The sequence below is a fragment of the Heloderma suspectum genome, chromosome 2 (assembly GCF_057233095.1).
Source record: "Heloderma suspectum isolate Gila_16-S chromosome 2, 16-S_ref, whole genome shotgun sequence".
NCBI lineage: Eukaryota > Metazoa > Chordata > Lepidosauria > Squamata > Helodermatidae > Heloderma > Heloderma suspectum.
In genome coordinates, this window is record NC_139459.1 from 299413621 (window position 1) to 299427445 (window position 13825).

General features: G+C 39.9%; 1 protein-coding gene across 1 annotated transcript in view; it reads right to left on the reverse strand.

Moving 5' to 3' along the window:
* Positions 1-13825, reverse strand: part of ERC2 (ELKS/RAB6-interacting/CAST family member 2) — a 705044-nt gene that overhangs the window by 255605 nt on the left and 435614 nt on the right. The window contains exon 13 of the mRNA XM_084832475.1: positions 2835-2970. Within this exon, the coding sequence (XP_084688601.1) occupies positions 2835-2970 (136 nt within the window). The remainder of the gene's footprint in view (positions 1-2834; positions 2971-13825) is intronic.

Below are 13825 nucleotides of genomic sequence, written 5' to 3' on the forward strand. Positions count from 1 at the left end.
CAGGTTCCTGAGTTGAGAAACGTCCAGGCGTTGGGGAGGGGGACTGTTACTGTTACCTTACTTGGTAATTAATATTTTGTTTTTTTAATTGAGAGCTGGATACTTTGGAAAGTTTAATCACTGGAACTTGCATAATCTGCTTCAACTTCGGACTAAGCTGTCTTAACCCTGGCAAGATTAGCAATGCCAGGATGTGGCTGGAGACCAGAGAGGAATATATAATCAGGGCACCAATGTGATTACAGGCAGGGGGTGTGATGGTGGGGGAGGACAGAGATGTCAGGTGAGGGGAAGGGAAATTACAAATCTAAGTGCTATCTCCCCTTCCAATTTGTCCTTCAACCATGATTAACACTGGTGGCTGGTCTCCAGGACCCTGGAGTCTGAAAGTTCCGTTAATGAATGCCAAGTCCTTCTGGTCAGGTACCCTGCCATGAATATCAGATTTGAATGCCTATACTTCGTATTTGGGAACTTGAGTTTGATTGGGGTTCTGTTGATGTACTGTCCACTCCTCCGCACAACAGTCTCCCTAACTGATCTTGCAGAGGTGGTGCTCAAAGACGCAAAGGCTGTTAGTCCTAGAGGAGTTCAACATCTAATCTGAAGCCACCTTATTTGGACCAGCTTGGGACTTTGAGGCTGCCATGATGACAATCATGGGCCTATCTTAAGTGATATCATGCCCAACAGATACAGCATGGCACACCTTGGAGCTGTTGTTCTGTTTGGAGCTGGAAAATAATGATCTGTGTGAAGGGGAACCAGTAACATTTCATTGTCATGGACAGATTGTTACCTGATTAGTTTTGACCTCAAAGCTACCTGTAACCTCCACAAGAGTGAAGGACTTAATCCAATGGCGTGCCCCCAGAGACTGATGGATCCTGAAGGGATTACTGTGCATCCATAATCATTCTGAACATCTATCCTCTCATATGATCACCTTTAAATTGTACCTTGTCCCTCATTTTGTTGCTTTGAGAGGACATAGGCCTAAAAAGTAGCTTTTTAGAAAGGCTTGAAATAAATAAACAAATAAATAAAGCATGTAGATCAACCCTAAGACATTTGTGTAGTGTATTAATACTTCAATACATTTGAAACCTGTAGTCTATCCAAATTTTGTCTTTAGTGTTTTACTACTTTTTTTAAAAAAGTAATGCCCAGTGAAAAACTGAAGAGTCATCTCATGCATAGTACAAACTCGGTTAAGGGGGGGGGGGGGTATTAAGGTTTGCTAATCAGACCACGTCTGATTTAGACTCAGTCTGAGTATAGGCAGGAGCCTCTAGGTTCTGCTGCCTCAAACCTGATTTTCACAAAAACAGAAATATAATAGAGAGGGGAACAGAGATGTTGTAAGGCTGAGCAAAAATCCCCCCGATCAGCCACTCCATTAACAGGTGCTGAAAAGTGGGGGGGGGGGGTAGTTCACAGGTATTTTCCAGGAGGAGCTGAAATTCTCTGAAAGGCTTGGGGGAGGTGGGAGGGCTCAACAGGAGTAGCGATAACAGCAGCCTCTCTCTCCTCTTAACCTTTTTGGCCACTGCTAGAGGTGTTGATGGCAATAGTAGAGCTCCTCTATAGGTGAAAAGGGCGAACTCAATGAGACATCATTGAAGCAATGAAATATTTTTAACACAGACAGAACAAATACTAAATGCAGGTGCTCTTCTTAGTTTTCAAACATGTGAACATATATATCAGATACAACAGAAAGAACAAGTATCCAGCATATCCAAAGAACTCCTGCTGAGGCCTGGCAGTAACATGCCTCCGTTCTACTCAAAAGAGGAGCCTCATAAGACAAGGTATATCCTTTCTCCTCCTTGCCTGGCAACCTGGGAAAATCCCCCCATTTACACAGCTTTCGAAGGTACAGGAGCACCATCACATCTTGCCATTCTTTGGTATCATGCAGCTGTTATATCAACATCAGGTAAATATAGTAGATTGATGGGAACAGATTTATTTATTTATTTTGAAGTATTTTAATGCTGCTCCTCAGTCAAAAAGCCTGCCCAGATGACTTAGATGTAATCAATTAAATAAGAAGGATCCATGTTTTGTGCAGCAGCTGATATTGAGGAACAAATCCATAGGTACAGAACTTATTTGTGAGCAAATAAAACTAGGTAACAAAAGACACAGAAGCAAAACATGATCTGCAGTCTCCCATTATTATCTAATGCTGGATTGTATCGCTTTAGACTTACAGAGGGAGGGAGTTTCCTTCTCTTCCTATATTTCCCCCACCATGATGTTTCACTAGTCCAAACTTTTACAGTCGCTAATTTCCTCCTTTTTCTGTATTCAAATTAAAATAATACTTCTGGCTAGTATGGAAGATGACTTGGAAAATTAGAACAGCATGACAGAGCACAACAGCATGAATATACAAAGAGCTTAAAACCATAAGTGTTTTTATTTATTAAGAATTATAGTCAGCATTTTGTGATACACAGCGGAATACAGCCATATTCCTGTAACAAGTCAAATGCTGTTTTTTGTTCGCTGTACAAATGGACATCACCATTTCTAACTACCCAAGCCTTCTCAGCACATCCAGACAGTAGAAGTCATTATGAGAACTGTTTGCCTATATCATAATGTGCTTATCAGCATGACAGTGGGCTGTTTTCTGTCTGTATCCAACTTTTTTTGTCAGTCAAGAAAAATTGCTTCCATGAAGCAGTATTTTATCAGTCATCAGGTCTGAAGTAAATGTGTTTGCTTATTTGGATTTACAACACAATTCCACCAGAATGTTTAGACAAATTAAAAAATATTTTCCATGCTAACTTTAGAGCGTAATCAATAACGCTACTCACCTGCAAATGCTGAGAGTTGTCTGTCATATTGTCTTCACGCCTACGAACCTCTTCTAGCAACTGGGCATTCTTCTTCTTTTCCATTTGTTGATTGTGCTTCAGGTTCGCCACTTTCTTGTTTTGATCCTTCATGTGTCTAAAATTTGTATGCATACGCCTGTTAATTCTGATGGGTCTATTAATGTTCTAGTGCAAATGTGTAAATAATGGCATAAATCATTTGCTTATCACCAGGTAGTTATCTACAACATATCTTAAACTGAGAAAATAATTTAAGAATCAGAAAGTTGCATATGAAATGTAACAAATTAGCAATTATTTTAATTTCTTTACACTGTTCAATATCTATCTATCTAAGATACAATATGAGTGCATGAGACGATTTTTAAAAGAAATATATATAATAATTTGTCAGGTTTGCTGCAAGTCTGCTTCCTCAGTGTCATTTTAGACAAAAATCTCCCCAAGTCCCAAATCTCTCTGTCTTAAAGGCAATTTTTAAAGATAGCACAACATTTCATTACTGGTGTGCTTTTTGCCCTTCTGCTTTGGGTGGCCTAGATAGATTACAGGGTTGTTGGCTTATTCTCAGAAAAATGAACACATTAACGTAATTCACAGATACAGTTTTCCTCAGCAAAAGAAATTAACTCTAAAGATAAATTCCAAGCTAATGTATTTTTAAAAGAACCAAATTCATGCCAAACATTAAAAGAATCAACATTCTTCAGAGAATTTAACATGTTATTCCGTTATATCAATTTAAAAGTATAAAGAAAATGATATTCTTCAACTTAAAGGATTATTTGGTGTTATTTGGTGTTATTTTTCATGAAAGTCTGAAAAACTAATCATAGAACAGAGTTTCTACCCACTTGGGTTCTTAGATATTAATTTATTTGACTCTCTCATGATTCTGAGGAATTCCCTTCTTTTTATCTATATAATAATAGTCATGTGCAAATTCCAAATGAGATCTACACACTAATCCCTTTTTGGCAAAGGGAAAGGATATTTTCTAATGCCCATATGATCACTGGGCATTTTCCAGTTTCTTCAGTAGTAGACACTGTAGTAAAAAATATTTAGCTACAGCTGGACAGCAAGATGCTGTTACAGTTGGTCCATCATCTTATATTCCCAAAGTGGGCCCTAGACATTTATTATTTGCACTGAAAACCATTTTTGTGAATATCTAGTAAGTAAGAGCATTATTCTGTCTTAAGATCTTTACTGAAAAGTAATAGCACATAGAACAGAAGAGTCACCCGGTACCATTGTAACTTGAAAGCAGATGGTATTTACGTGAGAAATCTAAACTCTACCATAATCCTAGGGTAAAAATCAGTAACAATCCCAGAGAGTTAATATTAAAAAAAAAAAAATTGCCTAGAAGGCTAGTTACTACCTCCAGATCTACAATTAGTTTTCTACCTCATATAGTGCGACATAGCAATTCATATTTTTATACTACAGGAAAATTTGATTTAGGACCTTCCTTCTTTATTTGGTGAAAAGAACATGGAGAAAGAAAAGGGGTACAAAAATACAGTCTCTTCTCTCTTACTTTTTGCACAATATAATTGCTAATGAAAAAAATAATTTCACATCCTGCAGGTTCATCTTCTAAATTTTAAAAAACTCTATCCTTTGGAACCTCCAAATCCTGCGCTTACACAAACAGAAGGAGCCCATTGACAGAATTTGAATCCACTCCTCTGTCTGTAATGTATATGATCTACCATTATTTATCAAATGTAGGCATGTTAGTGATGCTTCCTTGAGCACACTTTGATTAGAAGGGTGTCATTAAAAAATCATTCCATAAATAAAATAGAAAATGATAACAGAAGCTCTTTAGGAGAAATTAATCCATATTCTTCAAATGTATTATTCCATCTTGGAATCAGTATCTAACGAAGTTACAAATTCCTGACTACTTTGAGATATTTTGATTAGCGCTTACCACAATCATCAGTTGCTATGTAAGCACTGACACATGCATAAAATTTAGTTTTGCGCTTGTTATTGATTGGACAAAATGTGAGTTGTTCAGGGGCGTTTGGTGAAGTAACACAGCTTAGTAGGTTGTGTAAGAAGAACAGGTGATAGGTTGAAAATGCAGCACACATATTGTCTCCGAATATCATGGAGTCTACTACTAAGGTAGTCCCAGTTTAATCATTGATGCATCACAAAAGTGATGCCCACATGTGACGCACTATGAGCTGTTAAAGTATGGTTAAGGTAAATGATTGGTTGGAAAAGAAAGAACCTACTTATATTCTCAGCTAACACTTTATGCATATCATTGTGATGAGGGTTTAGAACTGCAAATAATGACCATAAGACTAGTCAACTCAAAGCTCTGACAGGTCAAGGGAAAATCAACACATCTGACAAAGCACCTGGGCTGCCAGCAGCACTTTGTACCCTTGCATGGCACCCCAGGAGGGCCCACCACTGACACCTGCCCCAGGCCTCCCTTTTCTGGTGCTCCACGGAGGCTTGGAGATTCCAAAATGCCCTGGACTAGCACTACATTAGGGGTGCTCCACAGCATTGTAGGAAATTTAAATTGTAGCTCTAAGGCTTAGAGTCTAGGCCATTATAGTGTTCACTGAGGCATTGCTGCTGCCCTACACCAGCAAGTAAGTCCACTAGGGCTCAGGAGGAGGGGAACGATACCAGAGGTTGCTATGCTGAAAGCCCCTTCAAAACTGGAGCCAGCTCTGCAAATTACAACAGGGATTAACACTTCACTATATGCTGCTGGTATGGTCATGTATTTGCCCTCTGACTGACTACCTGATGTGTTTTTATCAAGAGACCACATGACCCAGATAGCTAACAATTTTCAGAATATAGCGAACTCAGTCTCTGTTTGTGCCCATGATGGAGCACTCAGATGTCGATTTCATCATGATCACACCAGAACCCAGAATGAAGGAAACGTCAGCTGAAACAGAAAATAAATGGGCAGACATGCTCTGCAAATTTGATTTAATTTTATAATTGTCTATTATGAAGGACCTGGTTCCACTAGCCAGCAGACATTGTGTAATTATTGCTTAATATTAATGCTGAGCATGTTGCTTGCCCATTCAGCTTGATTAGCCATAATTTAAAATGCTCCCTGATGACATTTTCTTAATCAGAAGGGCAGTATGTTGTTTTAATAGAAATGGAAACCATCGTGATGCAAATGCCATTCAGTAGGAAGGCCACCAGAAACTACAATAGGCCTGCATTTTATAGGATACCCTGGGCAGCAATTTGTTAAGCTATCAGAGAACTTGATATGGATGAAGTAATGCCATAGGAATGCTATGTTTTCACCAGGGGAGTTTCAGAGTGGAAGGTGAGAACTTAACAGCTTCATACTTTAAAAAAACCAACAGCAATATTTACTAAAATGGGAACAGAACTAAGAAGCATAATGAGGCATCGTTCTGGGGAACAGGCCTATGAACCAAAAGCAACAGTGTACAGTGTAATTTCCCCATTAATTTCCTTTTCTGAAACCCTCAGCCCCAAAGTGACTCTCTGAGCAAACTGTTAAGATTTAATGTATCCTGCTAGAGTACTACTACATACAGTATTGTTATGCACAATATATTTCTGAGTCTCAGTGCGCTAGGACAACTGCATATTTGGTTCATCTTCTATAATTTTATTCACTGAATCATAGATTTATGGAAGATGGAAAGTAAGTCAAGATAAAGACAGGATGATATTTATGAGCAAAGGAAATAAAGAAGGCTAAAGAACTATTAAAAAGATTAAATGGACAGACATATAAACATAGAAAAGATTAAACCAAATAAACCAATAGATTGGGATGTAGAGGTGCAGTGGTTGGTGGCCTGTTCACCATGTTGTTCAAGTTATTCTGTTTACACAATGACAAATAGATGAAATAACCTGCTTCAGGGATCACTTATTGCTAGATCCTATCTCAGTATCTACCATAAACCAGAGGGGGGAAGGACCCATGTTTGCCAACATCCTGGGTTGTTGTTGTTGTTTTTTGTAGACATGTAGACAACAAACAACTGCTAAAATGTATTATCTCTCCACTGTTAAAAGAAACTAGTCCAGTTAAATAACATGCTCAATATATGTCCTCTGAAATTGATGTCAGCTAGAAACTGGAGATTAAAGAAAGAAAAATGCACAGCCCTGATGGGAAGCTGGGGGGGGGGGGCTTATATTTTTATTTCAGACTTAAAACATCCACCCCACTAGCAAATAGTGCACTACCTCACAGCCCAGATGAGTCCCACTTCATTCTGACATGCAGCCTAAGTATTCACCTCTTTTCTAAATGTTCTAGGCAGGATCACCAGAGGAGAGACCACAACAAATAAATATTTTCCTTTTATCTGCAAAAGTAAGTATTTCTATGCTATTACACAACAATGCTATGAAGTAGGATGCGACTAGCAGAATAAAAGCAAGTGCCCTAGGGTTTTATTTCTGATTCCCTAAACAAGAAACCTAATGGGTCACTAAGTATGGAATCCTGGGTATAAACTAAATAGATAAGAACCTGCAATAAAATTTTGCCATTTGGGGTGCTCTTGTTCAGAATTCCAGGCACTCCATTCCATTCCCCCTCCACTTGATTTTCCATTTCCCCTCACCAGCAGTGGTCAATCAGCATTCCATGGTCTATGAGTCTTTATTGCAGGGGTGCACAACCTTTTCAGCCCCAAGGGCTGCCTCAGGTGTCTGCACATACGCTTGCACACATCGCTTGCACAGATATTCATTCACATATTCACACACACCCCAGCAGCAACAAACCTTAGTCTTGCAGCAACAACATCTGTTTTATATCAACCCTCCTCCGTAGCCATCCCAACCACGTAGAATAAAAAGCACTCTAAGAATGGATTCTGTGGTTCCTGCCATGGATACTTCTTTCCTAGAGCATCCACAGAGCATCCTAGAAAGCTGGCAGCAACCTTCAAGAACTGCTTCCTAGGATGCTCCAGGGACACTCTAGGAATTAAACTTCTATGGTGGGAACAATAGAGTTTGTTCCTAGAGATGTTTTTTTTCTTCTCCCCTTTCCCCTGTTTTTGGGCAGCAGCAGATCCTGGATGTCTGGGAGCCACCAGACAAGGCCTGGACGGCTGCCTGCAGGCTCCACCTTTTTCACCCCTGCTATTGGATTGTTTGGCTGGTTCTCTCTCTCTCTCTCTCTCTCTCTCTCTCACACACACACACACACACACACACACACCTTTAATGGGTTCTAAATATGTTTTGTACTTCTGTAAACCTTGGGGCTTCTCCAAGCCTGCTGATCGTGTGCAAGGATGATGCCATTTTGGCTACACAGTGACTGGCAGGAGAACTGAAATCACTATTCACATATATGATACCCTTTGTATTCCCTGCTACAGTCACATTACAAGGCCTTGTGCTCGACACTGATTCACTTTCTGGAGTCCAGGAATTGAAAGGAACGACGTTACCTGATTTTTTAAAAAAAAAAGTTGTCTAAAAATCCATTGTTGGAGTTACCGCCACCATGTGGGAGAATTCTTTACAATACATCAATCCTGTCCACATAAAATATGCCAGAAGAAAGCCTAACTATTTACTGTGAGGAATAACAGAGACTTCTATGCATTTTGACAATGTCCTTTTTATTTCTAGCTGCCTTTTCCCTTCATTTTTGATATTAACAGAAATTCAAGCCAGTATGTTCAGTTGCCAACTTTTAATTAGGCGCCTCACTATGCTGGCCAAAAGCTAAGGATTGTCAGCCAAAAATAAGTAGTATTTCATGGTCAAGGCAGCATTTATCCATCTTGAAAAGTTAAAAATTGTTTGCTTAAAAAAACAACAACCCAAAAATGCAGATATGCAAAAGACTCCTACACAAGGAAGAAGCAAAGTTTGTAATGGTCCCCTAAAGAATACTTTGCTTCCAATACTTTTCATCACATTAAACATTGTTATGGTGGGAGCCAGTTACAAAAATCTTAAATGTCTGAAAGCCAGTTACAAAAACCTACAAGTATGCCAGAAATCTTTGCATCTCACTGCCAATTTCATAACAGAAATATGCAACACTGTGTTTGGGCTACATTATAGGTAATAAGTTTACCTATGCTGTGGTCCGTAGCAATTAACAGAAAATAAATCAACAACAGAAAATCGTATCAAAATATATATTTAGCATGTGAATTAAGAGTAAGATTTTATACATGGAATATTTTTATCCTAAGATCTATTTGTAAAAAAAGAAAAGAAATGGAAGCGAACAGAAGCGATGGAAAATATTTGAACAGGTAAGGAAACTTGCTATGGAATGAGTGGTTTTATTCTAAAGATGATGCCTGATTTTATTTTGCAGGTTATACAGAAAAATCAGCATTACCTTATATGAAGGGTAAAAAGAGACATTTGGATGCAATCCTATGCATGTTTAGACAGAGAAAAGGCCTACAACTCCCAGCAATCCCCATCCACCATGGATGGGGAATGCCGGGAGTTGTAGGCCTTTTCTCTGTCTAAACATGCATAGGATTGTACCATTATTTATTTAAAATTATTTTTAAGCCGCCTTTAAGGGTAGAACCCTCTCAGGATTAAAAAAAAAAAAAACATACAAAAGTATCCAAATAGGCAATAAATAAATATACAATAAAATACTATAAACACTATAATTACTTAGTTTAAAGCAGCCTTCATCAGCCCAAGCTAGCATGGCCAATGAAAGGGAATTCTGGATGTTGCAGTCCAAAATATCTGGAGAGCAGCAGGCTGGGAAAGGGTAGCTTAGGGCACAATCCTATCAAGATAGGCAACCGACCCCGAACCCGGAGGCAACCACCTATCCAAAGCAGGGCAGGAGAAGCACGGAGGGGATCGTTCCCTCCGCGCTCCTCCTGCCTGCAGTTTTGGCTAGACAGCCGATTGTGGCTGTCTAGCCGTGGGGGCACGGAGCGGGGATGGAGGTTGCTGTATGACACATAGGATGGGTTGTACAGGCTGTTCTGCCCTCCCTGCCCCGGAACGCCCCCAGCCACGCCCCTTTCCGGCTGCTCCGCACTTCTCTTGCAAGCGTGGAGGATGGGGCTGTTCCGCGCTGCCTCACAAGCAGCGCTGAAATGGGGGGAGGTCGGTTCTCCGGGAACCGACCTTGGATTGCTGGCTCCAAGGTCAGTTCCTGGAAAACAACATATCCTATGGCTGTCTAGCCGCTGTATAGCAGCCATAGGATTGCTCCCTTAAAGTATCAGTTATATTCCCTTTCAAAATTGCATTACGGCTGGGTTACCAGATGTACCTTTAATAGCTGTGTAGAAGAGAGGACTTCCCTGGGTGCAGTTTTTCTCACCCCTGCATGTCAAGTTGGACATGCTGCATTTCTTGATGTGATCCAACCATTAAAGGGCACAAGAGCCTTGTTCTCCCTTACATCTGGCCAGCCTAACTGCAGGTCTTCAGTCCCTACTAGTACTAAGACACCTTTCTAATTATTATAGTATACACAATATGAGAATATAGCTATGTTTTATTGCAAAGCTAAGATGTAAAATTATATATTATCACACACTCTGTATTATGAGTCAAGAGTTTACTATTAGTCAAGAGTGTTTTAGATTTTCCTTGCAGTCCATGGACAAAACAGCAGCCTTCCCTAACACAATGCTCTCTAGATGTCTTGGTCTACACCTCCCATCATCTCTAGCCAGTGTGGGCACTGCTGGCTGGGGATAATGGAAGGTGTAGTCCAAGACATCAAGACTTCAGAGCTGGCCACTCACAACATAATTCCCAGTTATTCAACATAATATCATGCAGCAGGACTGCAGAATTAAATTAGCTATTTGTACTTGCTAATATTCTTAATGATCTCACAGTAGAAGTGCTGAAAGAACAACTATGGTCAGCACAGAGGTTCTGAGAAGTAACCACAATACCAGAACTTGGTAGGATTCAAAATTAAGTCAACCAGCAACTCTCACATATGAAAAGCTAATCACATTAATTATTGTTAGCATTCATAGAACAATCAGTGCCAAATTAGGAATCCAAGAGCTGTGTGCTAATTTAAATATTTGAGAGAGGCTATATTTGTAAGCTTCAAGCCAAACGTCATCTAGTGAAAGTAAAGATCTCTGCCCAGGCAAGTGAGGGCCTTGCAATTCCCAGCTGCACAGATGTGATCCTACTCTCTCTCCTACAAACATTCAGATGAATGGATGAAAAGTACTATGGATGTAGGTAGTCCTAATCCACCTGAAACTCTTTACTACAAACATTATATATAATTTATTTTAGCACTGTATAGACCACCTTTTAGAATGACTGTCCCCCTCTTTATTTGGGTAAGAAAAAAAGTAACACAACAACATTCCTAATAAATAATGTTTATTTACTTATTTTCCATGACGACTTGGGAATGCTGGGAATTGTAGGACTTTTTTTCTGTCTAAACATGCCTAGGGTTGCACCCTGAATTATGTACGTAACATTAGAGATGCTGATTTAACACAGTAGGGATGAACGCATGACCTCTGTTATGTTTCGTAATGGTTTTGCCACACATTCTGCTCTGACTGACTGACTGCCTTCTCATTTAACTTAGAAGATTTCTACAATTAATTTCTGGAATTGATGCAATGTGGCAAGCTAGTTTTCAGTCTGTAACATTTTTCTTCTTACAAGTTACCGAAGCACATGGGCATATTGATTATAATTGAACCAATGACCTAGGGAGGTAGTGGGCTCTCCCACACAGGAGGCATTCAAGATGAGGCTGGCAGCCATCTGTCAGGGATGCGCTGACTTAGATTCCTGCATTGAGCAGGGGGTTGGACTCGATGGCCTTGTAGGCCCCTTCCAACCCTACTATTCTATGATTCTATGATAAACACGTAAAATAAATGTTGATGCAATTGAAGCTGTATCCAACAGCACCCAACTGCATGTGCCCAACAGTCTGACCAAGGCCCAGAAATTACAAAAAAGAAGAACGGTGGATTGTTAATGCTGCTCTACAAAGAGGTAAATTCAAACTCCAAAATCAGTGTGACATTCAGAGGGGGAAATTTCACAAGCATCCACTATAATGCAGCCTCCTTTAGATTCTATACTAATCTGACCTGGCTTCTGTAGTACATAATAAACTGTATAGCAATTTCAGTCCTACTACTCCATCAACCTAGGGTTACCACCTTCTTTCTCTTTGCTTTGATTTAAATCAGCTTCAACATTTCTGCCCACCCTGTCAAGTATTTTTTGCTGAGTCGAGATTCCGAGCAATAAAAAATACAAAAATTAAATGGATTGCCTGGGCTTTGCTTTTAAGAGATGATACCACTGTTTAAGAGCCTGAAATTGATGAGAAAGCTCAACCAAGTGTTTGAACTGGCCAGGTCACTATCCTATTTAGTCACTGCCACAATTTATTTGCCTTTCGCAACAACATGCAAAACAGGCCTGAGCAGCCCAGAGCTATAATTAAGAGCCTCGTCATGTTTACATCTTTGCCCCCTACAAAGTCTTTTATCTTTAATTTTGGCTTCAGAATTCTTACCTGCTTATCAGATCTAGTTTTATGTGAATTATGACTAAGACTACTTGTTACTCATTGAGCAAGAAGACTGAAACCTGTAATCAGCCATCTGCACCACCTTCTTTATTCCATTTTATAGCACTATAAATTGTATCTAAGCCTTAAGCATGCAAAATACCCAGAGTAATGTCTGCTTTTAGGAGGAAGTGACTCAAACAGACCCACCAGAAATGACAGTCTGCGTGACATTCTTTTTGGTCGACAGCAAGCTTTTATTTCAAGGCAGGCAAAAATATTTAAACAGCTTTTTGTTTCCCTATTAAGTTAACAAATCTTTGATAAGCTTTTACATTAAGAAGCACAAAAGGTACACTAATACAAGATAATGGGAACTACACTCCCCTTTGAGCTGGCTGGCTTCCTCTTCTGTTCTATTACACAAATATTATCAGGTTGGTAAAGGATCTCCCGAACCCTAAAGGCACACAAAGTAGAATATTTAGGAGTACAGATTGCCCACCTTCCTCAAGCACTTTTCAAAACAAAGGATGCAGGAACAGGCTATAGCACCTTACAGCCTGCTTGTTTCCTCAAAGGAGTATTGAACGATAGCATGTAAGAACTCTGCCATATATGCTCCAATCCAATCATGACATCATCCTACTTATGTGCAAAGTGGGTATACTGGAATTTGTATTGTCGTTAGATTTTATTTTCCAGGCTTATGGTGGTGAATAACAGAGAATGCAAAATTGAGAAGAGTCAAGGATACATAGTTCTGCAACTTTACACCAGTTTCCTAAGCATATTTGGCCCATCTGGCTCTTTGTTGCTACACATCACTGGTTCTCTGAAATTCAGACGATGGGCCTTGCGGTAGGTGGAATTGTCTCCATATTCAGTGATCCATAGAATCAGTGCCAAATTACTTTACGTTTTATGTACAGTTTTAGTTATTAGGGACAACAGAACATTTGGGTGGGATATTACCACTGAGTCACAGAATTATAGAATCATAGAATAGTAGGATTGGAAGGGGCCTACAAGGCCATCAAGTCCAACCCCGTGCTCAGTGCAAGAATCGAAGTCAGAGCATCCCTGACAGATGGCTGTCCAGCCTCGTCTTGAATGCCCCCAGTGTGGGAGAGCCCACCACCTCCCTAGGTCATTGGTTCCATTGACCTATTGCTCTAACAGTCAGGACGTTTCTCCTGATGTTCAGCCGGAATCTGGCTTCCTGTAACTTGAGCCCATCATTCCGTGTCCTGCACTCTGGGATGATCGAGAAGAGATCCTGGCCTTCCTGTCTGTGACAACCTTTCAAGTACTTGAACAGCGCTATCATATCTCCCCTCAGTCGTCTCTTCTCAAGGCTAAACATGCCCAGTTCTTTCAGTCTCTCTTCACAGGGCTTTGTTTCCAGTCCCCTGATCATCTTTGTGGCTCT